At 39.9% G+C, this 27,616-nt stretch overlaps 1 protein-coding gene across 1 annotated transcript in view; it reads right to left on the bottom strand.

The window, feature by feature from the left end:
* DCHS2 (dachsous cadherin-related 2) overlaps nt 1-27,616 on the bottom strand; it is a 324,121-nt gene that overhangs the window by 15,672 nt on the left and 280,833 nt on the right. The window contains exons 15-17 of the mRNA XM_070768961.1: nt 25,595-25,708; nt 11,702-11,913; nt 8,410-8,561 (exon numbers count right to left, since the gene is read on the bottom strand). Of these exons, the coding sequence (XP_070625062.1) occupies nt 8,410-8,561; nt 11,702-11,913; nt 25,595-25,708 (478 nt within the window). The remainder of the gene's footprint in view (nt 1-8,409; nt 8,562-11,701; nt 11,914-25,594; nt 25,709-27,616) is intronic.

The following is a 27,616-nucleotide window of genomic DNA, read 5'->3' as shown; positions in this document are numbered from 1 at the left end:
TCTACCTCTCCTATAAATTCCTCAAGGACAGATGTCTTGGTTATTTGGATTTCTTTAATATATGTTGATGTTGGTTTCTCAAGATTTGCTCAAGATTATAAATATATCAGATGACACAGCTAGGATTTAAGTACAGGTCTTAGTTGACTGGAAATTTGTGCTCCACTGTCTGATACTTTTCGATGTATCTCTCTTCCTGTCTATATATCACACTCTAAGGTATAATCATTAGCTTTCCACTGCCTTCTAAACACTATGAGTTACAGGAGAGTATCTGAATAATAAAGTAAGTTGTCAATTGGAAGAGGATCTTCCTTTCAGAAGTGGAATTCGTCTTAGCCAGCTGGTGATACTATCCGTTGAGAAACTGAGTCTTTCTTCTTTATTGACTAGGACTGTAAAGTAGAACTAAAAGTCCATGATCTGAAAGAATCTACACGTAGTGATTCAATCTCTCTTGGATGACGGTACAACTTGCTTCTCCAGTAACTGACTCAGAAACCTTATTAGTGTCTTCAACTTCTCCCTTTCTGTCACCACCCTGACACACTTCTACTCACCACCCTGAATCACACTTCTACTTTCTTTCCCATTCTTAGCTTACCTGATAAGTGTTCTTTTTCTTCCAACCTTAAATTTTTAAAATCATGTAAAATAGATTAGAGATACCAAGGGAAGATTTCATGCAAAGATGGGCTCAATAAAGGACAGAAATGGTAGAGACCTAAAAGAAGCATAAGAGATTAAGAAGAGGTGGCAAGAATACACAGAACTGTACAAGAACAGATCTTCATGACCAAGGTAATCATGATGGTGTGATCACTCACCTAGGGCCAGACATTCTGGAATGTGAAGTCAAGTGGGCCTTAGGAAGCATCAAAACAAACAAAGTTAGGGGTGGTGGTGATTCCAGTTGAGCTATTTCAAATCCTGAAAGATGATACTGTGAAAGTGCTGCACTCAATATGCCAGCAATTTTGGAAAACTCAGCAGTGGCCACAGGACTGGAAAAGTCAGTTTTCATTCCAATCCCAAAGAAAGGCAATGTCAAAAAATGATCAAACTACCGCACAATTGCACTCATCTCACACACTAGTAAATTAATGCTCAAAATTCTCCAAGCCAGGCTTCAGCAATTCGTGAACCATGAACTTCCTGATGTTCAAGCTGGTTTTAGAAAAGGCAGAGGAACCAGAGATCAATTTGCCAACATCTGCTGGATCATCGAAAAAGCAAGAGAGTTCCAGAAAAACATCTATTTCTGCTTTCTTGACTATGCCAAAGCCTTTGACTGTGTGGATCACAATAAACTGTGGAAAATTCTGAAAGAGATGGGAATACCAGACCACCTGACCTGCCTCTTGAGAAACCTGTATGCAGGTCAGGAAGCAATAGTTAGAACTGGACATGGAACAACAGACTGGTTCCAAATAGGAAAAGGAGTATGTCAAGGCTGTATATTGTCACCCTGCTTATTTAACTTATTTGCAGAGTACATCATGAGAAACACTGGGCTGGAGGAAGTACAAGCTGGAATCAAGATTTCCAGGAGAAATATCAATAACCTCAGATATGCAGATGACACACCCTTATGGCAGAAAGTGAAGAAGAACTAAAGAGCTTCTTGATGAAAGTGAAAGAGGAGAGTGAAAAAGTTGGCTTAAAGCTCAACATTCAGAAAACTAAGATCATGGCATCCAGTCCCATCACTTCATGGCAAATAGATGGGGAAACAATGGAAACCATGTCAGACTTTATTTTTTGGGGCTCCAAAATCACTGCAGATGGTGACTTAAGCCATGAAATTAAAAGATGCATACTCCTTGAAAGGTAGGTTATGACCAACCTAGATAGCATATTCAAAAGCAGAGATATTACTTTGCCAACAAAGGTCCATCTAGTCAAGGCTATGGTTTTTCCAGTGGTCATATATGGATGTGAGAGTTGGACTATAAAGAAAGCTGAGTGACGAAGAACTGATGCTTTTGAACTGTGGTGTTGAAGAAGACTCTTGAGAGGTCCTTGGACTGCAAGGAGATCAAACCAGTCCATCCTAAAGGAGATCAGTCCTGGGTGTTCATTGGCAGGACTGATGTTGAAGCTGAAACTCCAATACTTTGGCCACCTGATGCGAAGAGCTGACTCATTTGAAAAGATCCTGATGCTGGGAAAGATTGAAGGCAGGAGGAGAAGGGGACAACAGAGGGTGAGATGGTTGGATGGCATCACCGATTCAATGGACATGGGTTTGGGTGGACTCCGGGAATTGGTGATGGACAGGTAGGCCTGGCATGCTGTTGTTCATGGGGTCACAAAGAGTCAGACACGACTGAGTGACTGAACTGAACTGAAAATAGCATCAACTTTTTGTTGGTTTAAATTCCACTTAGTAGGAAATAATCACTGCTTATCTATGGTTCACAAAGCATACAGGCTGCCTTCTATACTACTGAAGTTGGGCCATCATTAGAACAACTACTTAAATTTCACACTTTAAGAGCCTAGAAATAATTCCCTGTTGAAAGTCTGTTTTGTTAGCATGAACGTAAGTCAGGTACATATGGAAAAATTTTACTAAAAATAATTGACTCATCATATTCTCTGCCCCTGCTGCCTGCCCCTCCCCAGTATCACAGTAAAGTCTCAGCCAAGATATTAAAGTTATGGCTCTGTTGATTCTTCCTCTGTGGTCATAAGGACTCTTATTTTCACACTATTACAATTTCAGGGGTTCTATATAATGCCTATATAGTGTTAAAAAGCAAGATTCTTTGACATAGACACAAATATGATTCTGTTTCAAAACAAAAGGACAAGTCAAAGGTTTCTCAGTGGCTTGAGGCACAAATGAAGAATTATGGAGGTAGATCCACTGAAATTCTACACATAACTTCTATGAGACCTCAAGTTTTCTGTGATGGCTCTTTGGCAAGCTTTGCAAAATTCTTGGCTGTTGTCAGCCCAACTGGCCCCATGTTCCAAAACTATTGCCCTGATTAGCATATCAGCAGAGAGGATAAATGAAGTTCACCAGATAAAAACAGTCTCATTCTAGTTCAGAGCATAGTTCTCCTAATCTACCAGTGGTGGGAAGCTGCTTTTTATCATGTTAAATTTTAAATGAGACTTCAATCAGGCAGATTCTTTTCTGATTGCTTTAATACCTAAGACAGTGATAGAGGATTTTTCAAAACTCTCTCTCAACAGTTTATTAAATATATTCCCAGAACTAAATGTTTCTTCTGTAATTCCAAGAGAAACAAAACATCAGTCAATATCATAACACCTCTGAAAGGAAGAGCTATAACTTCTGGTTATATCTACACAGGTTTTATTTCCTATTCCTCTAGGGATTCTGCTATAACAATGGCAAAAGAACTTAGAATAAGGTATATGTTGATAAAGCTAAAAAGAAATGGGTGAAGATATTAGTGAGTGGAACGGGTGAGAAGTTTCAACACATGTCTGAAAAATGCAAGCAGACTGAGAAGCGGTTAAAGATGTGTGTGAGTGTGTGCGTGCATGTATGTGTGTGTGCGTGCGTGCATGCGTGTACATGCGTGCACACTCTTAGTCATGTCTGACTCTTTGAGACCCCACTGACTGTAGCCTGTCAGGCTCTTCTGTCCATGAAATTTTCCAGGCAAGAATACAATGCTGGAGTGGGTTGCATTTGTTACTCCAGTGGTCTTCTTGATCCAGGGATTGAACCCACATCTCTTGCATCTCCTGTACTGGCAGGTGGATTCTTTACTACTGTGTCACCTGGGAAGTCAGGTGGCAGAGGAATGCATAGATTAAAATGCATCCTGCATTTGAAGGAAGACAAGGATGAGTGAGAAACAGATTTGCCCCCACATAACCAAGGAGAGGCTCAAAACATGGCAATATGCAGAGTGAGATACTGAGCTAAAAATAGCTTAAAAGATTAAATTCAAAATATAGAACAATCAAGATCGCTTGCCCATTTTTTTCACTCCCAGGCAAAACAATGTCTGATGTTCATACTCAGTAATGTTGAGGGACTGTCCCTGAAGAAATGAAATCTCCTCCTAAAGGGGAAAAAACCCTCTCTATTGTTATTTACATGTCCTCCTGCAAAGTAGTCAAGTTCTTCTCTGGTTCATCTGAAAGCCAAGCATGCTGGTCAATGAGATTCATCAGGAGATTCTGACTTTAATATTGCCTCACTTAGGACCAAGCATGGTTATTTATTCACAGAAGGTCTCTCACATGAATAAAAGAGGATAAACTAGACAAGCAGAAGAAATAAATCCAGAGGACACAGAGATTTTGAAAGAGCAAAAGACTAGGTAAAAATAATTCCAACTAATGTCTTCGGAGAGCTATCATAACACATAAATAAGAACAAGATGCTATGGAAAAGCTCAAAGATTAAGAAAGAGTTGTTGAAAATTATAAAATATATAATATTCAAAAAATTGTAAACTAAAAACAACAAAAAAAGAAAGTTTAGAAGGTTATAATTAAGAAAATCTCCCAGAAAAATAAAACAACAAAATAAACCCCCACACAACAAGAAATGGAAAGTAGAGAATAAAGAATCAGTGACAAAGGATCAATCCTGGCAGCCTAACACTTGACTGAATAGGATCCAGGAAAAAGAAACCGGGTACAGTAACAAAACAAAACAAAACCAATAAACAGAAGGGAGGTAATTATCAGTGAAATAATACCAAAAAATAGAACATTTATCCTCATTAAAAGACTACATCAAGTACTCAGCACAAGGAAATACTCACACTAAAGTACATAATCGCAACACGTCTAAACATTGCAGATGAAATAACCTGAGAATCTCCACAGAAAGTGCAAAAAAAAAAAAAAAAAAAAGCCATGTACCAAACATATTAGAATGGCATCAGACTTCTCAAAAGCAGAACTGAGTTTTAAAAGAAAAATGCCTTCAAAAATCTAAAAGAAATGTTCAACTTCTATATTATCCATTGCATAAATCACATGTGAAAGTAGAAAAAAGGTGTTTTCAGATGTGTAAGAACTAAAAGAATTTACTCTCTTGGCACCTTTTCCTACAAAACTACTATAAAAGTAAGAGAAAGACATGGGATCTTCAAGGCATGCAACTAAATAGGAAAGCAGTAAACCAGTCGCAAGTCATGGGGCCCAGCTTTCACCCTGCTTATTTAACTTATGTGCAGAGCACATCATGAGAAACACTGGGCTGGAAGAAGCACAAGCTGGAATCAAGATTGCTGGGAGAAATATCAATAACCTCAGATTTGAAGATGATACCACCCTTATGACAGAAAGTGAAGAGAAACTAAAAAGCCTCTTGATGAAAGTGAAAGAGGAGAGTGAAAAAGTTAGCTTAAAGCTCAATATTCAGAAAACTAGGATCATGGCATCTCCCATCACTTCATGGCAAACAGATGTGAAACAGTGGAAACAGTGTCAGACTTTATTTTGGGGGGACTCCAAAATCACTGCAGATGGTGATTGTGGCCATGAAATTAAAAGACGCTTACTCCTTGGAAGGAAAGTTATGACCAACCTAGACAGCATATTGAAAAGCAGAGACAGTACTTTGCCAACAAAGGTCCGTCTAGTCAAGGCTATGGTTTTTCCTGTGGTCATGTATGGATGTGAGAGTTGGACTGTGAAGAAGGCTGAGTGCCGAAGAACTGATGCTTTTGAACTGTGGTGTTGGAGAAGACTCTTGAGAGTCCCTTGGACTGCAAGGAGATCCAACCAGTCAATTCTTAAGGCGATCAGTCCTGGGTGTTCTTTGGAAGGAAAGATGCTAAAGCTGAAACTCCAGTACTTGGCCACCTCATGCGAAGAGTTGACTCATTGGAAAAGACTGATGCTGGGAGGGATTGAGGGCAGGAGGAGAAGAGGATGACACAGGATGAGATGGCTGGATGGCATCACCGACTCCATGGACATGAGTCTGAGTGAACTCCGGGAGTTGGTGATGGATAGGGAGGCGTGGCGTGCTGCACTTCATGGGGTCGCAAAGAGTTGGACACAACTGAGTGACTGAACTGACCTGAACTGAACTGGAAAGGCATACTGCCCAGCTAGATCAGGAGGAAAGGAAACAGTAGGACTCAGTTCTCCAAGAAACAGAAGATTTGATAGAATACATGATATGAGAGGCATATCAGGGGAGAAAGACGAGTGGGCATGTCTGATAGAGCTAATGGAATATTTACAAGGAATTAAGTACAGGGACATAGCAAATCAGGTGAGCAAAAAGAAAGATAATCATTAACTCTGGGGATAAGGGGAAGAATAAGGAAAGAACTATAATTATGAAGTATGACCTGGCTCTGAAGTAAACACCTGTATAACCATGACTGCAGCCATGAAATTAAAAGATGTTTGCTCTTGGAATAGATTTCATCTTCTCTCAGTTCCTATTTCTCCCAGCCCTGAATTCATGGGGGAATTGGTGAGCGGTGCTTTTGCACATTGTGACCAGTTTAAATGATGTGAACACTGAAACCATGACGCAAATAGGACAAAGCTGGAAGGAGTTAGATTTAATTGATAATTAGACTCCACTGAGTAAGAACTCTGTAACAGAAAGTCATTACAATCAGGATATACATAGTTCTGAAACAGGGCAGACACTCCTGAATCTGAATTTGTAATCATTCAGGTAGCAACTAGACTGAGATTTACCTGCAGTCAACTATGGAGAGAAAAAAGAAGTTTGTGCTTAAAATTACTAGAGAAGCAATGTAGCAGGGTTTTATTTATATGATTGATTTCAATGTTTATATAATAAGTATCATAACAACTGATTACACTAAAATATTACTGAGAAAGATCCTACTACTTAAGACAGGGTAAGACCTTAAACTAAACTTTTAAAATACCTTTGAAGTAATATTTTGAAATACATTAAACAAAAAGAACTAAATACTTAATCAAATGTTTAGAGTTGGGAAGTTTTTCAGAGGTAAATTAATCTAGTCTGCCCAGGAACAGATCCCATTTTAACTGGTTCTTGCTGTTTAACCACAAGAGTAGGAAACGGCAACCCATTCAGTATTCTTGCCTGGGAAATTCCATGGACAGAGGAGCCTGCTGTCCAGGGGCTGCAGAGTGGATATGACCGACAGACTGAGCAACTGAGCACACTGAGCCACAAGAACATACTGCACTTTCCTCGCGTAACATGTAAGTAGTCTGGCCTCGGAGACTATTGAGGCTTGGGTCTCTTGTTTTCTTCCTTTTTCCCTCAAAAGGAAGTCTGCTGTGTGGCCAGTATGGTAGATGCAGCGCAACACAGCATCAAGACACCTGGTGCTAAGACGTGATCGATGACGAAACGGTTCTGTGATCCTGAGCAAACCTGCATGTGACTTGTCTCATCAGTGAGTGAGAAAAAGCCTAACTGAACTTCTCTGGGGGTGACGGGAAGATTGCAGGAAACGCTGTGTATGCGGCCTTTCAGAAAAACATATAAATACAAGGCTGACTGAAACGCATGGTAAGGAGGTCCAGACTTCCCATGTGACCACTTCCTCAGAAACCAGGTTTACGGTTTCTTAGGTTTTCTTCCTAAAGCTGTCCAATTTTATGGGTGTGTTTTCACTCGAAAAGGCCTGCAGGAAAGCACCGTGGGGCACCCTGTCCCCTCCTTCACTTAGTCGTACATCCTAGGGTTCCATCTTCACCGGTGCACATATACCTCTTCTTTATGATCAGTTTTGTTGTCTTCCATGAAAGCTGGGTTATCATTCTTGATGCAGCCCCCATTCACAGATATTTTGTGTCCCTTAGAGTCTTTCATTTTCTCTTATAGACTGTGAATTCACAAATATCTCTGTATATATGCCTAGACACTTGGGAACACCCACTTTTAAGAAATCACAGAAGACCTATGACACATTCTCTCTTTCACAGAAATTCTGTGTAAGTCTGGCATATTTTGAACTCTAGGCAAAAAATATATCTCTTTTTGAATGTGCCCTTTAAGATGATCATTTCTATCAGAACAGAGTCATGTAACATGGACCTGATAACAGGGTTGTACTTTCCTACACAAAAATGAATAAATGACTAAAAAGAGAAACATCATTCAGTCTTCACTGTTTTTAAAAGCAACTAAAGCAACGTTTGCAGGGTCTCCATAGCTCAGGAGGCATTTCGCAAATGTTTTAATGTCTCTCATTTAATATCATACTTAATGGCATCACAAATGCATGAACTCCTAGAATGAAAAGGAATCTTGACATTCTTGTAGTCCAATCACTTTTTCCAAATAGCGTCTACTTCCTAAGACTCTCTCAGTGTATCAAGGACGATCCTAAGTTGGGGCAAAGGGAAAACATAGCTAAGCATACCAAACAGGAAGTCATGCCCAAAGCAACAAGGCAGAATAGCTGGTCAAACAGATCTGAGCTTGGGGCAAACCTGTAGGTGCTGGTGTACTCGTAATCCAGAATCGCACTTGCTGTTAGCACACCACTCAGGGGATCCATTTGGAACACGTTTCCTTGGTTGCCGGAGAGAATGGAATACTCAACGAGGCCATTCGACCCACTGTCCAGGTCTGTGGCAAAAACCTGTGAGGAAGCAACTCCTCCGTTAGGTAAGCATTGAAAGTGCAGAATGGGTTAAGCCTATTTTTCAGAGCAATGCATTATGAAAGAATCACATTATCAAACACATCTTAAAGACAATGATCAAAGGAATATTAGACATGGCTGAGTTTTATATAAAAGTGAATGATGAGGTGAGAAGACTATAGATGCAAGAGTTTCCAAGTAATTTCAGTAGGAGTATAACAAGTTTTGAGTGAAATGAAACAAAACCCAGATTTAGTGCTAGCAAATTTAGATCCTAGTGATTTATTTGATGAGTGATCCAAGTACTAGTGTTGAAAATAAAACAAAAGTATTAATGGTGAAATGTGCATCACTCTCCACAGAGATGTATTATTTAGTCTGATTTACCTTTTATTTGCAAATTAATTCTATTAGTGGATTCAAGACCTTGCATAAGAACAAGTTGACTGATAAATTGCTTTCTGTTTATTTTTATTTCCTAGGTCCCTCAGCCTTGGCCTGAGCTTCCATCTCCTTTCATTTCTTTCCTGGGTGACTACACTGATGTCCTAGCAGGCTTTTGCTTGTAACTCCCTTCCCTGTCAATCTATGCTTCACACTGCCACCAGAGTTCTCAGGTGACCCAGGGCCTCATCAGGAAGACACAACACCAGATAGATGGCACAGAAAGGCAGCATCAGACAGCTCTCCTCAAGACCATGAGGACGAGAAACATACCTACATCCAGGCAGAATAAGTCCATCATGTCCCCGAGGTCATAGACTTAAAAGAGTTACAGAGAGGAGGCCTCCCAGGACACATATCATTTAGGGTCTCCAGATGCCATCAACCCAAATGCACTGTGACCAACTTCACCAGGAAAGAAGCACAGCAAAAAGACAGTGCCCAGGTGAAGCACAGGAACAGGGATATCTCTAGGGCACAGCTTCTCTGAGCTGTTGCCAGCAAGATGCATCAGCTCTTACTTGTCTTCATCTTGGGTCCTACCAGCCAAGGTTCAAATTCCAGAGAGAGAAAGTCTCTACGAGACACACAGTCGACAGCACTCTGTGACTGGGTGGGGTCGGGTGGGTTCACCACCTGGACTGACAATCCTACCAAGACTGCTTCTGGCAGAGGAGGGGAAGTTCCTAAACGGAGTTTGTGGGGCTGCAACCAAAAGGAGGGCACTCGGCAGTGTGGGGGCAAAAAGCAAGAGCTCCAGAACCTTCGACATTCCTGTTCATCTGAACAGGACACAAGAAAACGACAGTTCTATTAATAGTTTCCCTGAAATTAAACGATCTAAAAAACATGAAGAACAAAGTCCCTTGTATCCATCCCTGACTGAGCCTTCTCAATGTTTACATTACTGAAGCACTGGCAGGTCGGGCTGTTTCCCCTAGTGGGTGTTGCTGCTGCTAAGTCGCTTCAGTCGTGTCCGACTCTGTGGGACCCCATAGACGGCAGCCCACCAGGCTCCCCTGTCCCTGGGATTCTCCAGGCAAGAACACTGGAGTGGGTTGCCATTGCCTTCTCCAATCCTATTGGGTGTACTGGAGCTTTAAATTTGCCTTCACCTTAATATGAGTGGCCTAGCTCTGTCCAGGTCTGCATCTGTGACAAAGTGCAAGCACCAGTGCCCCGGGGAGGGAGGGCCCACTGTGACAGCAGGCCCTGCCGTGACACTGGAGGCGCCGGTCACCCCGGCTGAACAGGCACCACTGGGGTACAGATTGGAAGAGAGATGTTCTTACTCCTCGCCTTCCTCTTAAGCATCTCAGGCCTGGCTGAAGCCAGAGTAAAGGCTCAACAATTCTGGACCATGCTGGAACCTGGAGCAATTAGGCTAAATGTGCAAAAATAATGTAGGAAATCCTGGGGATCCTGGACCAAGTGAAGAGCACAGAGCTAAAACTCCAAGACAGCTGAGCCTCTGCTGGTCTTGTCTGTACCTTCAGAGGGGAAGATGGCATCTGGGCTAGGCAGGGATCAAAGAAAGGTCTGCGTGCATATCCAGGTGCATGGAAACCTAGGGGACCACCTATACCCCTGGCCCCATCTACCCCAGAGAGAGAGTCATGAGATGCTGGGTCATGGGTTATAGAGGTGAAAGGGAATGTCCCGCTCAGCCACCAACTGTCAGGAAAGGGGTTTATACACATTCTCTGTGCAGATTCCCAAGAGCCTGTAGGTGTCCTAATGCCCAGGTTCTTGAACTCAAAGCATCAGTTCAACCATGAATGGAAAGATGAAGATGTGCAGCAGTCCTGAAGCAGGGAGAGTCTAACAAGGGTGGGTGGGTTTGGAGCTTCAGCAAGAAGACCGCCGTGTGAACAGACCCTCTCTTTCAGGCCATGGGGCTTTCTCTCGAGACGGGGCTGGGCTTGACAATAGTGGATATGTGCCTTTCATGTGAGACACCCGAAGATCCCAAGCCCAGCGGGCCTTCCCATGTGTCTGTACCTCATTCTGTGCACGTCTGGTTGCAGCTCCACTTGGGAAATGCCTGCTCACCCTTTAAGACCAAGTGCAAATGTCGGGACCTGTCTGTGTTTCCTCTTAGCGCGCACGACATTCAATATACGCTTTTCTATTATCACATTAGACATTTATATCGTATACTTAGTCTTCTGACTTCTCCACTAAACCGTACACACTTAGAAGGTGAGCTGCTTCTTGTGTCCATCTAGACTCCCTGCTAATCTCCAACAGGGTCCCTAGAAAGAGCAGGTGGGTGCTACATGCATGTTATGCATGCTAAGATGCTCAGTTATATCCAACTCTTTGCGACCCTATGCACTGTAGCCGCCTAGACTCTTCTGTCCATGAGATTCTCCAGTCAAGGAGACTGGAGTAGGTTGCAATTTCCTACTCCAGGGGAACTTCCCTACCCAGGAACCAAATCTACATCTCCTGCATTGGCAGGGGGTTCTGAGCACAAAAAGAAGGGAGCAAGGGTAGTGAACTCAGAAACTCCAGATTTCCTTCAACCTAAGGTTCATTCCAGTACATCATATAATGCATATGCCAAGGAAACAATGACAATTTAATTAATGTCCTGGAAAAGGTCTTTAGGTATTTGGATGTACACTGATTGATAAAAATTCACACACACACACACATACACACACACACATAAAACATGTTTCTATTACCTGTACAATGTGATGATTGTAGAACTGGCCCTCAGACACTGATACTTGGTAAACACTTTGCTCAAAGTGTGGTGGATGATCGTTCAGATCTTGGATAAAGACTGCTACTTTGCTGTAGGCTTTATGCCCCCTACTTTCAGCTAAAACGATGAGTTGAACTTCTTTTCTGACTTCAAAATCAAGAAACTTGGGTTCTTTCACAGTAACTTCTCCTATTTTTATTTCCAGAGAGGAAAAAAAAAAAGAAAGAATAGAAAATGATTTTATCTTTAACTGATGCTCACACACTCTCCTCTCCTTCAATGCCTCCCATTGGCTGGAACCCCCTTTCCTAGTGTCTGGGGTCATTGTGAAAAAAGGTGAGAAGAGGCAGACATTTACACAGTTCAAACATGTAGGCGGGAAAGAAACCATGAAACACCTAAGATATGAGCGCTCTGTTTTAAGTCATCCTTCTGTCTCTGTATTTAGCCCATTGCCAGGTCTTTGCAGTCACACATCTCTGGATTCACCATCTCCCTGCTGCTGCCCTCCTCCAAGCAACCAGCATTTCCCACCTTGTCCCCTGCATTAGCCGACTTACTGGCCTCTGCACTCATCCAGTTCCCATTCTGAATTAAATAATTTTAAAAAGGCACTGTGACTATCTTTAAAGCCCTTGATTGGCTTCCACAACAATGATGATGAAGCTCAGCATTTTAGCCTCCCCAGGACCACCTGCTTCAGCCCCTCCCACCTGAAAAATCTCATTGATCTCTTTCTCCCCTTTGCTCTCTCTGCTCTGATGCTAACACTCATACATGTTCTGCTTCTCAAACACACATTTTAGAATTTCCTTGTAGGCTTTTCCATCCATCTGGGATTGTCCCCACTTCTGTGGGTCCTCTTTCCAGCCATCACCATCACCATATCTGTCTCTAACACATGCTCCCAAAGTGCCTGCAGAGCCTCTGTTCACCTGTTTCTGCCAAATTACTCCCCTTGGTTTCTTAGAAGATTCACCAAGGTGAGCACGGTTACCTCTTACACCACCCTCTCCCCAACGCCCAGCTCAGGATCTGGCACACAGATTCACCTAATAATATCTGTTCCACCCCCAGGCAACAAGTAGAACCAGATGAGAGAAACTGTGCCTTGGGGGTTATGCCCTGCACAGGTTTGCCCCTGGATTAAGAAACTTCCTCCCCTGACATAATTTCCTTCTCAAGTTTCTACTGTTTTATTTCTTCCCCTTTACAATTAAATTTCTTACTGAATTTATTGTTATTATTACTCCATCACGATTAACTCAGCTCTCTCTGTCAGAAGTTCCATCAAATGGAATTTGCTAGAATGGGTACTGATTTGAGTTTGAGACACCTGAAACCAAGCACAAATCCTAGCCCCAGATACTTTACTTAGGTAAAGTACCTGGCTCCCCCACTACTAAGCTTGTGACCTGTAGGAAGTAACTCAGGTTCTGTCGGGCAGAAGCTCACCTTCCGTAAAACAGGGCTCTGAAGGATGGCCCCATAGCATTGCTCTGAGAGTAACTCAGTGCATGTGTGAATCTCTTTGTAGTCACACGATAGAGTCCAGTGTCCTCCCCATGTCTCTCACCCCCTCCACCATCAGATACAGATTTAATACCTACATATGCTCTGAATTTAGAAGGAGAACATTTAATAGCATGGGTTATTACAAATTTGGTCTTCTGGTGAAACAATCTGTATAGTTTCTGGAAATAGGGCCTAGAGTCACACTTCTGATCTATCTGATCCAGTTTCCCTAGAGAACCAGAGGTGACCAACAAAACTTAGGCTATCATGTACCTACCTGGGTGCTAATGGTAATCATGCATCCGTGTGTGCTTACTCACTTCAGACGTGTCTGACTCTTTGCGACCCTATGGACTGTAGCCCACCAGGCTGCTCTGACCATGGGGATTCTCCAGGCAAGAATACCTCAGTGGGTTGCCATGCCTTCATCCAAATAGTTATCATAGCCTTTTCTAAAAAGTCTAACTCTAGCACTGAACATTGTAGGAGGTATTTTCTTGCTTCTATTCTATTACTAAGAAAAAAAATACTTACATTCTATATGAAAAACTAACTACAATACCAAATTTTAAAATTCATAAATTCACTTTTATTGTCATCAGATTCAGTTACCAATTTTAGAAAGCTAAATTACTTTTACAAACCACAGTCTGATGTTACCAAAATCCCTGATAGAAAATTCAGAGTAGATTTAATGATAGACAGCTGAAGGATTATTAAGATAAATTTTTTGATGAGCTGGTAATGAAAGAAGATAGCTTTCAGAAGTCTCTGTGGAACAAGGGCTGAGCCACACCTCCAAATGAGAGAGGGGCCCCAGTTGATGTTGGTTCAAGGCTCTCATCTGGAACTCTGTCTCCACCAAACAGGGCATTCAGCCTGCTATCGTGTTCTGTTACTATTAGTAAAGAAAAATAAAATTGAAACACAACACTTAATTGCCAGTGTCACTTAGTAGAAAGTGTGCCAATCATAGTGCAGACCAAAGTGGATTTTTTTTTTTTAATAAAAGGGCTGTGTTTAGGCTTGATAATTGGAATTTTGCACTTGGAATGAATCTATAGTTCTAATGCTTTCCTTGCTTGGTTTTTATTTTTGGCATAATAATTGGCACATGTGGTGAAAGTTGTGCAAATAGGAAAGACAATAACCAGTCTGTGAGATGATTCAAGGCACGCATACCTACCAGATACCCAATTTGCCTTGGATGATTGATGTATATTTTTTCTTAGAGATGTCCAGGATCTACTGTCACCAAGGAGATGAAAGTACTACTGGGTTCTGTCTAATAGTAGGGGCAGAAGTCCATGCTTTCTTTTGAGTAAGAGGCTCACAAATATCAACTTTTTGCTCATTCTTACATGTTAGTGGGCCAGTTATATATTTAATAACTGGAGAATAAAATTGCAGCAATACTTTTCTTCTGATATATGGACATGCATAGCTTTTATCCAGGTTATAACGTACACATCAAAATGAGATTAAGATTTTTCAAATACTCATGCTAGATAGCATAATCCGGTTACTTCCATCAATTACAAACTGTGTACATGCATAAGCATACGCCCAAAGCAGAATGTGATAAATATTTATGTTATCCCAAAGCTTCTAAACTCTCTCCTCTAAAGCTACATCCTTGAAACACTGGAAGTTTGATCACTTTGTTTTATGTCAGTCTAGCAAATAATAGTTGGAGAAGGAAATGGCAACCCACTCCAGTGTTCTTGCCTGGAGAATCCCAGGGACAGGGGAGCCTGGTGGGCTGCCGTCTATGGGGTCGCACAGAGTCGGACATGACTGAAGTGACTTAGCTGTGGCAGCAGCAGCAAATAATAGAATGAAAACTACCATTTGTTATGTACATGCACAATGTTAGTCAAACTGCAAAATTCCTTCTGGTTTAAACAGTGAGTAGTAGATATTTTTAAGGCACAGTGACAGCAAGTTTAGCTGCAAAAGTAAACTTTGGTTTGTGACTGCGGCACAGGGCACACTCAGGCACAACTGGGCAGAAACCAGTTCTCACCAGAGAGCCATCTAATCACAACTTACCAAACCAATGACTAATACAATGATTTTCTCACACTGTACCCTGAAGAAAAGTGAATATAACACGAGAAATCAAGTTTACTGATTTACCATACATACAAGTTTTCTACTTTGGCATATGTTTTAAAATACATACATTGGTAAAGCCTACATTAAATGCCTTTTGACACAAGTTTAATGATTATGTGGCAAAGGTGGCATGGAAGATGAATTTAATGTCATAATTTAAGATCCTTAGAGATATTTCTTGACAAAATTATGATAAACTATATATTGGAACAACCTGCATGATAAAAGCAACTAAAATGCTTGATAAATTGTGTGTGTGTATTAAAGTGCATGAAAAAATCCTCAAATAAAAAATTTCCACAACAATGTGTAGTCTATAGTTAACAAGCCCCAAAATCACAGAGAAGCAGGGCACCATGAATGTCAGACAGCAAATTCAGAGGTAGCAGAATAAATTTTGAAAAACTTAAATGCAGAAGTTATTGGACATATAATATGTAATATTATATTAAATATATTAAAATATATTAAAAGAAGGTTGAAAACAAGAGCAAGGAACAAGAGATTACTTATTTAAAATACCAGAAGTTGAGATAGAATTAAAGAAAACTTACAGAAATGAAAAGTGTACTTCCTTAGGCTGAAGAGAAGAGGCATATAGAAATGAAAAATATGGAAAGGGATGTAAGAGACAGTAATATGGTCCCAATATTTGTCTAACTAAAGTTCCAAAGAAAGATATAAATAAATGATATTTATATCAACAGCTGACTTATTAATACAACTGGAAACTAGAAGACATGGGTAATATCTTAAATTAAAGAGAAAATAACTGTGAGCCTGAAATTCTCAGCCAAGCAAAAATATCTCTTAAAAACAAGAACTGAATAAAGACATTTTTAAATGAACAAAATCTGGGAAAGTTCATTGCAACAGCTTCTCACTAAAGTATGTACTTCGAGTAGAAATAAAATTATTCTAAGTTAAGTCTGAAATGTAAGAAAGAATACTTATTAATAGGAAAGAAAGCAGAAAACAAGCAGGTGAATCCATTTAAAAACATTAATAATGCCTAATTTGAAAGACCTAAATTTGTGGTCAAGAAAACTTTATAAATTACAAAAGCAAATATTAGGAGATCAGACCAGTCGCTCAGTCTTGTCCAACTCTTTGCGACCCCATGAATCGCAGCACGCCAGGCCTTCCTGTCCATCACCAACTCCCGGAGTTCACTCAGACTCACGTCCATCGAGTCAGTGATGCCATCCAGTCATCTCATCCTCTGTCGTCCCCTTCTCCTCCTGCCCCCAATCATTCCAGCATCAGAGTCTTTTCCAATGAGTCAACTCTTCGCGTGAGGTGGCCAAAGTATTGGAGTTTCAGCTTTAGCATCATTTCTTCCAAAGAAATCCCAGGGCTGATCTCCTTCAGAATGCACTGGTTGGATCTCCTTGCAGTCCAAGGGACTCTCAAGAGTCTTCTCCAACACCACACTTCAAAAACATCAATTCTTTGGCACTCAGCCTTCTTCACAGTCCAACTCTCACATCCATACATGACCACAGGAAAAACCATAGCCTTGACTAGACGAACCTTTGTTGGCAAAGTAATGTCTCTGCTTTTGAATATGCTATCTAGGTTGGTCATAACTTTCCTTCCAAGGAGTAAGCGTCTTTTAATTTCATGGCTGTAGTCACCATCTGCAGTGATTTTGGAGCCCCCCAAAATAAAGTGTGACACTGTTTCCACTGATTCCCCATCTATTTCCCATGAAGTGGTGGGACCGGATGCCATGATCTTCGTTTTCTGAATGTTGAGCTTCAAGCCAACGTTTTCACTCTCCTCTTTCACTTTCATCAAGAGGCTTTTGAGTTCCTCTTCACTTTCTGCCATAAGGGTGGTGTCATCTGCATATCTGAGGTTATTGATATTTCTCCCGGCAATCTTGATTCCAGCTTGTGTTTCTTCCAGTCCAGCATTTCTCATGATGTACTATGCATATAAGTTAAATAAACAGGGTGACAATATACAACCTTGACGAACTCCTTTTCCTATTTGGAACCAGTCTGTTGTTCCATATAGAGTTATAACTGTTGCTTCCTGACCTGCATACAAATTTCTCAAGAGGCAGGTCAGGTAGTCTGGAATTTCCATCTCTTGAAGAATTTTCCACAGTTTATTGTGATCCACACAGTCAAAGGCTTTGACATAGTCAATAAAGCAGAAATAGATGTTTTTCTGGAACTCTCTTGCTTTTTCCATGATCCAGCAGATGTTGGCAATTTGATCTCTGGTTCCTCTGCCTTTTCTAAAACCAGCTTGTACATCAGGAAGTTCACGGTTCACATATTGCTGAAGCCTGGCTTGGAGAATTTTGAGCATTACTTTATTAGCATGTGAGATGAGTGCAATTGTGCAGTAGTTTGAGCATTCTTTGGCATTGCCTTTCTTTGAGATTGGAATGAAAACTGACCTTTTCCAGTCCTGTGGCCACTGCTGTGTTTTCCAAATTTGCTGGCATATTGAGTGCAACACTTTCACAGCATCATCTTTCAGGATTTGAAAGAGCTCAACTGGAATTCCATCACCTCCACTAGCTTTGTTCGTAGTGATGCTTTCTAAGGCCCACTTGACTTCACATTCCAGGATGTCTGCCTCTAGGTCAGTGATCACACCATCATGATTATCTGGGTCATAAAGATCTTTTTTGTACAGTTCTTCTGTGTATTCTTGCCATCTCTTCTTAATATCTTCTGCTTCTGTTAGGTCCATACCATTTCTGTCCTTTATCGAGCTCATCTTTGCATGAAATGTTCCTTTGGTATCTCTGATTTTCTTGAAGAGATCCCTAGTCTTTCCCATTCTGTTGTTTTCCTCTATTTCTTTGTATTGATTGCTGAAGAAGCCTTTCTTATCTCTTCTTGCTATTCTTTGGAACTCTGCATTCAGATGTTTATGTCTTTCCTTTTCTCCTTTGCTTTTCACTTCTCTTCTTTTCACAGCTATTTGTAAGGCCTCCCCAGACAGCCATTTTGCTTTTTTGCATTTCTTTTCTATGGGAATGGTCTTGATCCCTGTCTCCTGTACAATGTCACGAACCTCTGTCCATAGTTCATCAGGCACTCTATCTAAGATTTCTAAATCTCAGGTATTGTTTAAAAGCTAGATATTGATTAATGTTAGACTTTAACTGGGGCTTCCCTGACGGTTGAGCAGTAAAGAATCCACCTTCAATGCAGGAGACACAGGAGATTTAAGTTTGATTCCTGGGTCAGAAAGATCCTCTGGAGGAGGAAATGGTAACCCAGTCCAATATTCTTCCCTGGAAAATCCTATGGACAGAGGGGTGTGGCAAATTATAGTCCAAAGGGTTGCAAAGAGTTGAACATGACTGAGCAACTGAGCATGCACACAGGCTTTAATTATGCCTGTGAAAATAGCTAGGATAACCAATAAAAGTGGAGAAGGCAATGGCACCCCACTCCAGTACTTTTGCCTAGAAAATCCCATGGATGGAGGAGCCTGGTAGGCTGCAGTCCATGGGGTCTCTAAGAGTCGGGCACGACTGAGCGACTTCACTTTCACTTTTACTTTCATGCATTGGAGAAGGAAATGGCAACCCACTCCAGTATTCTTGCCTGGAGAATCCCAGGGATGGGGGAGCCTGGTGGGCTGCCGTCTATGGGGTCGCACAGAGTCGGAAATGACTGAAGCAACTTAGCAGCAGCAGCAACCAATAAAAGAAGAGAAAAAACTACATAACTTCCAACAAACGTGGGGAAATTGTCATTTTCAGATGACTGTATATGTCAAATGTACAGAAAAATAGCAGAATCAGTAAGAGTTTACAAGTTTTCTAGACATGAAATCAAAATATAAAAGCTAATTTCAAGTAAATAAACCTACACCACCAGAAAAAGGCTTATTTCATTTACCTCAGCAAGAAAAAGTATAAAATATTTAGGCTAAATTTAGCAAGACATATGCTGCAGAAAAATAATGCTATTAAAATTAGTAAAGAAAAAAATGGTGTGAATTTCCATATCAATCTTGGATTAGAAGATAATACTGTAAAGATACACATTTTTCCCCAAACTAATATGTTGTTGCTGTTGTTCAGTCACTAAGTCATGTCCAGCTCTTTGCAACCCCATGACTGCAGCATGCCAGGTTCCTTTGTCCTACATTATCTCTTGGAGTTTGCACAAATTCCTGTCCATTGAGTCGGTAATGCTGTTTTGATCATCTCATCCTCTGCCACCCCTTTTTCCTTTTGCCTTCAGTCTTTCCCAGTATCAGGGTTTTTGCCAATGAATCGGTTCTTTGCATCAGGTGGCCAAAGTATTGGAGCTTCAGTGTCAGTTCTTCCAATGAATATTCAGGGATGATTTCCTTAGGATTGACTCGTTTGATCTTCTTCCAGTCCAAGGGACTCTAAAGAGTATTCTACAGCAACACAATTTGAAAGCATCAATTCTTTTGTGCTCACCCTTGTTTATGATCCAACTCTCACATCTGTACATGACTACTGGAAAAATCATAACTTTGACTATACAGGCCTTTGTCAGCAAAGTGATGTCTCTGCTTTTTAACATGCTATCTAGTTTTCTCATAGCTATCCTTCCTGGGATAACTTTTATCCTTGTCTTTTAATTTCATGGCTTCAGTCACTGTCTGCAGTGATTTTGGAGCCCAAGAAAGTAAAATCTGTTACTGTTTCCACTTTTTCTTTTCTTTTGTCATGAAGTAATGGGACCAGATGCCATGATCTTTATTTTTTAATGTTGAGTTTCAAGCCATCTTTTTAACTCTCTTTTTCCACCCTCATCAAGAGGCTCTTTAGTTACTCTTCACTTTCTGCCATTACAGAGGTATCACCTGCATATCTGAGGTTGTTAATATTTCTCCTGGCAATCTTGATTCCAGCTTGTGATTCATGCAGCCTGACATTCTGCATGATGTACTATGCATAGAAGTTAAATACACAGGGTGACAGTATACAGCCTTGTCTTACTCCTTTCCCAATTTTGAACCATTGTTCAAATGTCCATTGTTCCACGTCCAGTTCTAACTGTTTCTTCTTGACCTGCATACAGGTTTCTTAGGAGGCAGGTAAGGTGGTTTGGTCATTCCCATCTCTTCAAGAATTTTCCATAGTCTGCTGTGATCCATATAGTCAAAGCCTTTAGTATAGTCAAAGAAGCAAAAGTAGATGTTTTTTCCTGGAACTCCCTTGCTTTCTCCATTGATCCAAAGATTGTTGGTAATTTGATCTCTGGTCCCTCTGCCTCCTTGAAACCCAGCTTGTCCATCTGCCAGTTCTCAGTTCACATACTGCTGAAGCTTAGTTTGAAGGATTTTGAGCATAACCTAGCTAGCATGTGAAATGAGCCCAATTGTACAGTAGTTTGAACATTCTTTGGCATTGCCTCTCTATGGGATTGGAATGAAAACTGACATTTTCTAGTTCTGTGGCTACTGCTGAGTTTTCCAAATTTGCTGGCATATTGAATATAGCACTTTAAACAGCATCATCTTTTAGGATTTTACACAGCTCAGCTGGAATTTCATCACTTCCACTAGCTTTGTTTGCAGTAATGCTGCCTAAGGTCCACTTGACTTCACACTCCAGGATGTCTGGTTCTAGGTGAATGGCTTCACTGTCATGGTTATCTGGGTCATTAAGACCTTTCTTTGTATAATTTTTCTGTGTTCTTCTTAATCTCTTCTCTTTCTTTCTGTCCTTATTGTACCCATCCTTACATGAAATGTTCTCTTGATAGCTCCAGTTTTCTTGAAGAAATCTCTAGTCTTTCCATTCAGTTGTGTTCTTCTTTTTGCATTGTTCACTGAAAAAGGCCTTCTTATCTCTCCTTGCTATTCTGTGGAACTCTGTATTCAGTTGGGTATGTCTTTCCCTTTCTCCCTTGCTTTATGCTCCTCTTCTTTCCTGAACTATTTATAAAGCCTTCTCAGACAATCACTTTAATTTTTAGGTTAACACAATTCCAGTAAAAATTCCAACAAACTAAATATCCATCAATAGATTAATGGATAAAGAAAATATGATATAGTCCTATAATGGTAGATTATTCAGCCTTAACAAATAATATCCTGCCATATAACAACATGGATGATCCTTGAGGACACTACATTTAGTGAAATAAACCAGCCATAGAAAGAGAAATATTGCTTGATTCCACTTATGTGACAGATCTAAAGTAGAAAACTCAGATGCAGAGAGTAGAATGGTAATTACCAGAGACAGGGCAGGGTAAAATGGGGTTGCTGTTTAGTGGGAAATGAAGTTTCAGTTATGCAAGACTAATATGTTTTAGAGATCTGCTGCACAACAGTGTGCCTATAGTTTGTACACTTAAAATTTGTTAAGAGAGAAGATTTAATGTTAGATATTCTTATAACAATTAAAAAAGAAAAATCATCAAATAGGAAAAATTTTATCAGATGATTGTTATCTACAATGCATAGCTATATAAACTTTGCAAGATTTAAAAGGAAGATGTTTTGGCCTGATGACGAAATTCTAGATTGAAGCTATATGATTTTTTTTGACATTTTTCTCATTAATTTGGGTGAGTTTTCACCTGAAATAAAATATGCATGCCATAGTTATGTGGGTTACATTAATGAAGGTGTGATGAGCTGTATATTACTGCAATATTCATGAATGAATTTCCTTTTTATAGAAAAACAATCCCTGTAGACATGCATGTGGGTTGTGTGTGTGTGTGTGTGTGTCTGTAAAACTTAACAAGTGGATACAATGCTTTATGTTAGAGCAAATGACCAATAACAGCCAATATATTGTAACTTGAGGCAGAACATGAGGATGGGATAAATATTGAGGGAGGGAGTCCTGCTTCCCTGATATGAGGACTTACAAAGCCAAGGTAATTAAGAGAGTGTGGTGTTCATGTTTGGATAGACAAAGAAATGAATGGAAAAGTCATGGAAACATGATATATATATACATATGATCATGGTGATACTGCAGATCACAGGAGAAGGTTATTGTCATTAGAATAATAGGCAATCATGGTTTTTAAAAAAAGAAAGGAAAGGGAAGAAAAAAAAGGGTAGGAAAAAAGAAAGGCTATTCATAACTCACATAAAACACAAAAACCAATGCACTAGATGCACTAAAGATGAAAATATGAAACATAGGAAGACTATAAAATTTTAAAAAGACAATGTAAGAATAAGAATAATTTCATGATCTCAAGGAAGGGGAGAATATCTTAAACAATGTACTAAAAAGGCAAACGAAAAAGTAAAAGATTGATTCATTCTAAAATTGATCTTCCCTGGTGGCTCAGTGGTAAAGAATCCATTTGCCAATGCAGGAGATACAGGCTCAATCCCTGGGTCAGGAAGATCCCCTGGAAAAGGAAATGGCAACCCATTCTAGTATTCTTGCTTGGGAAATCCCATGGACAGAGAAGCCTGGCAGGCTACAAGTTCTTGGGGTCTTGAAAGAGTTGGACACAACTTAGCAACCAACCAGTAGCAACATTAAAATCAAAACATGTCATTAAGAGAGTGAAAGATAGGCCATAAATTATAAAAAAAAAAAAAAAAAAAAACTTGTAAAAAAACCAAAGGGTGAATAATAATAAAATATATTTAAAGTCTTTACATTTCAGAAAGAAAAACACAATCTTGAAGAAAAACAGGCAAAAATATCAATATGCATTTCACATAGAAGAAAATAGAAATGCTCAATAAACTATGAAAAAAAATGCCCAAATTCACTAGTAGAAAATGTAAGTTAAAACCACAGTGGGATAATATTTCACACCCACAGCTTGGCAATAGAAAGTAAACAACGGAGACAGCTCTCATTGGATGCTGGTAGAATACGATGGAGGAACTACTTCATAACACAAATTGGCACCACCTATACAGCTGAACACAGGCAACCTCTGAGGTATTTGTCCAGCCTACACTTCAGGGCTTAAAGAACTCTTTACTTGTGCACGAGAAGACACATGTATGAGATTGTTCATTATACCCCCAGACAAGAAAACCTCCCTGCTCATCAACAGCAGATGGATAAATAACTTGCAATATAGATTTATAATAGCATATCATAAAGCAATGAAAATAAAAGAATAGAATACAAAAAAATAAAAGAATAAAAGAACGCCAGCGACACACTTTAGCATGGATGATTCTAACGCTAAATTGAAAAAACCTATCAATAGAATGCATGCATGCATGCTAAGTCCCTTTGGTCATGTCCGATTCTGTGTGATGCTACGGACTGCATCCTGCAAGGCTCCTTTGTCCATGAAATTCTTTAGGCAAGAATGCTGTAATGGGTTGTCGTGTGCTTCTCCAGGGGATCTTCCCAATTCAGGGATCAAACTCACGTCTTCAATGTCTACCTGCACTGGTATATGGGTTCTTTACTAGTGCCACCTGGGAAGCCCAATATCAGTAAATACATAGGGTATTTTTTTAGTCCATTTAGGTAAATTCAAAGCAAAACCAATGCTTCTACTAAATTTCTATTTGTAGGAATGCATTTAGTATATTCACAAGGGAATAATTATACCTGAAGTCTGGGCATTAATCAGCCTGGAGCAGTGGAGAGAAAAGATGCAATCAAAAAATGGCCCAAAGGGAACATGGGTGAGAATGACAGTGTTCTATTTTGTAACCTTGGCAGCAGGTACGTATCATTCTTTGCTATTCTTTAATAGCTTCTGTACTACACATCACAGTAAAAATTTTGAGCAAAAAGCAATTCACAGAAGAGTTCATTCAATGTGATTCTATTATGATGTTTAAATCAAAGTAAATCAAAACAATGCACTGTTTAAGGATTCAAACATAATGGGGAAATTATAATGAAAAAAAAAAAAAAAGGTAGTGTTCAATACCAAATAGAGATTACTGATTTACCGATTGTGTCTGGGGTGAAATAAGACAGCTATGAGAGGGAAGGGCACACAGGGGCTTCTTGAGGTTCAGTGAGATCTCTTATTTGGAGATGGGTGGTAAAGATGTGGCCTTTTATTTTACTATTGTTCATTAAATAGCTGTATATCTCTCAATATAACAGCTTATAGCTGCTGCTGCTGCTTCTGCTAAGTCGCTTCAGTCATGTCTGACACAATAAAATTTTGAAATACATTTCAACGTAAGTCAATCACTATTTAATTAAAACTATAGAGTTTTCTGTAGATGACCACTTTGAGCTAACTCTTAGGTGTGTTCTCTCTTCCTTTTAATGAGAGACTAGAGAAAATAAGGCCAAGTCTGGGCCATGTTAGGGGTGACAGGCAAAAGGATTTGGGTGACCTGGGAAAATGTGCAAACTCATATTTACCTTCTCCCTAAATGTTCTAATCTCAGCTCCTTTCCTAGAACCCTCAGACATCAGACTGCTAGAGACTTAATGACTGCTGGGCGGGTGGGGGGAGGTTTGGTGGTGTTCGCAAATGGCCTTCTTGCCAATAGGCTTCCTGAACTGTTCGTTAACCACATGATCGGGGGAAGAGATGAAGACTTCTTGCAGGCTACATCTGAGAGGTTGCTGAGCAAAGGCTGAATGTATAAAAAAATTGTAACACTAGCTTGAAGGAGAAGGCTTTTGCTTAAGAAATGACCCCCCTCTCAATTCTTCCCATGTGTACACAGTATGGATTAAATAAGGCAGTTGTACGGTAATACAGAAATTATTAAAAACATTCTTCTTGAGGTTTGACAATGAAGCAGTAGATACATATCTACGACATAGTTGTTAGATTAAAAAAAGAATGTTTCAAATAATCAATTGGTATTCATTTAAGGCACATGCTGTATTTGGAAGTAATTTCTTTACCACCACATAGAACCTTTCCAGCTTTCCTTTTTTGTTGCACTGTTGACATTAAGTGGCGAATTAGAAGAATCTCTGATGAAAATTTCCTAAGGCTAGACATGTGTGCTTATTTCCAGTTCAACCCCATTCTCACTGCTCTCCCTATTACATTCCCAATTTCCCCAAATGGATAGGTGAATTATAAGTAGGAACCAATTTATCACCAAATAACTGGTAGGGTAGGACAGGTACTGTTTAACTTGGAAATGTGAGGAATAGAATTCTTAGAGAATACACATAAACATTTTATGATATCTCATCAGCTACCATAAAAATGCTTTGTTGTTTACCTTTGAAATTATTTACATCTAACAGTTTCTACCTTTCCAATCTTGAATTTTCTTTGCAGATGTATGCCTTACTAGTAACATTAAGTGGAGCAGGAAATAAAGCATAGAGAAGGGTTACCTGATTTAGAACACAAGGAAAAAACTCCATCTTCATTTCCACTAAAAACTGAATATTTAATGCTGTCCCGAATTGAATCTGGAGCAAAAGCTTTGATAGTCACAATAGACGTACCTGTAAAAATTAGGCAAAAAAAAAAAAAAAAAAAAAAAACAAGTTTAGGAAAAGGAAATTCAGGAAAAAACCACTGGGTGGTTATTATTTGCCTATTAATTATATTTTCACTTATTCATTCTGTCAACGATTACTTATTGAGTATAGTCAATAAGCCAAGCCCTATGAAAGGTGTTGGGGGAATATAGCGACAAATAAGACAGAAAGACCTCTGTCTTCCTGCTGGTTATTAACTGATGGGAGGATATGAACAGTAAACCATTAACGAAATACATAATCAAGGTAGATTTTGGATGTGCTGAGTTCCCTACAAAGAATTAAATAAAGTTACCCGATAGGAAATACTTCTGCTGCTGGGGAGGTAAACACCCCTCTGCAGAGGCCTCAGAGGAATGGCGTTCCAGTTGAACTTTGAAGCATGAGAAGCCACAGAAAGGACTGGAAGAAATGGCTTCTAGGAGAAAGAGCAGTGGTAAAGAGGCCCCGGGCTGGGAGAAGACTTGCCTTGATGAGGCACAGTGAGCAGGAGAAATGTGGATGGTAAAGACAGGAATGAGGCGGGCAGGACCAGGTTTTACTCTTAGTGCACTGAGAAGACACAGAAGCATTTTAAGGAAGTGAGCAAAACTACTGGATTTAGTTTTAAAAGGCATCAATCTGATTGCTGTCTGGACAAGAAAAAAGGGGGTAAGTATGGAAAAGAGAGGCCAATTAAGATAATACTGCATTAGTCCATGCAAAAAACAACAACCTAGGATAACCGGAGGGGAGGGATGAAAAGAGGGAGACAATTAAGGTCATATGTTGACACATTTTCCTGAACACTGCATGAAATGTGGGAAAGGAGGTAACAAAAGTATAAATATAAGAAATCTTCTTTCAACCAGTTTCCACTAGCTGCTGCTGCTGCTGCTGCTAAGTCCCTTCAGTCGTGTCCAACTCTGTGCTAGAGTTGTGGGTAAAAGTAACACAACTCGAGAGTAATCAAGGTGTTAACTGCATGATGCAGATTCACTCAAGAATTGTTAAGCTAGGGCAGAAACAGTCAAGAGAAAATTTCAAGGAAAAGACAAGAACTGATTTAGGGGTAGGAATTAGTGAAGAAAGAAGCCATGTCAGTTTTTAGGAAACAGACTGATTACCAGCATGAAAGAAAAATCAGCAAGGACTGATAGAGGTAGTAAGACAACAGGTGCGATGAACCGCGGCTTCACTGGAAACATTTTCAAGAATCTATCTGGGTCCCAAGTCAGCAGTCTGTCATCTCTGTTTATATAATACCTTATGACCTTTGCTGCTCACCTCTGCCTTGCTTCCTGTCTCTTCTGTCCATTTGTCACTCTCTCATGACTGCCTCTCCTGTCTTATTTTTAAGTATTTTTATTTAATTAACTTTATTATGGTAAAATTTACATAAAAACCTTCCCTGGCCGCTCAAAGGGTAAAGAACCTGCCTACAATGCAGGAGACTCAGGTTTAATCCTTGGGATGGGAAGATCCCCTGGAGAGGTGATTGGCAACCCACTCCAGTCTTCTTGCCTCGAGAATTTAATGGAAAGGAGCCTGGAAGCCTACAGTTGGCTACAGTCCATGGGGTCACAAAGAGTCAGACATAACTGATAGACTACCATAGTTTAAGTATTAGTTCTATATACTATACACACTTATAACACAACTATACACACCTGTGACAACTATACACACCCCTGGAGCCACCATCACATTTAAGATGTAGAATATTTCTATCTACACAAAAAGTTCTCTCAGACCCTTGGCCATTCTACATTTGTTTATCCTTTACTCATCTATGGGCATTTGTATTGTTTTCAGTATGGGGTTTATGAATAATGCTGCTATAAACATTCATGTAAAAGTACTTTTGTGGACAAACATCTTCATTCCTACAGG

Source organism: Bos indicus, chromosome 17, assembly GCF_029378745.1.
Source record: "Bos indicus isolate NIAB-ARS_2022 breed Sahiwal x Tharparkar chromosome 17, NIAB-ARS_B.indTharparkar_mat_pri_1.0, whole genome shotgun sequence".
Classification (NCBI taxonomy): Eukaryota; Metazoa; Chordata; class Mammalia; order Artiodactyla; family Bovidae; genus Bos; species Bos indicus.
Note: the sequence above shows the minus strand (reverse complement) of the source record. Positions and strands in the feature narration are given on the sequence as shown.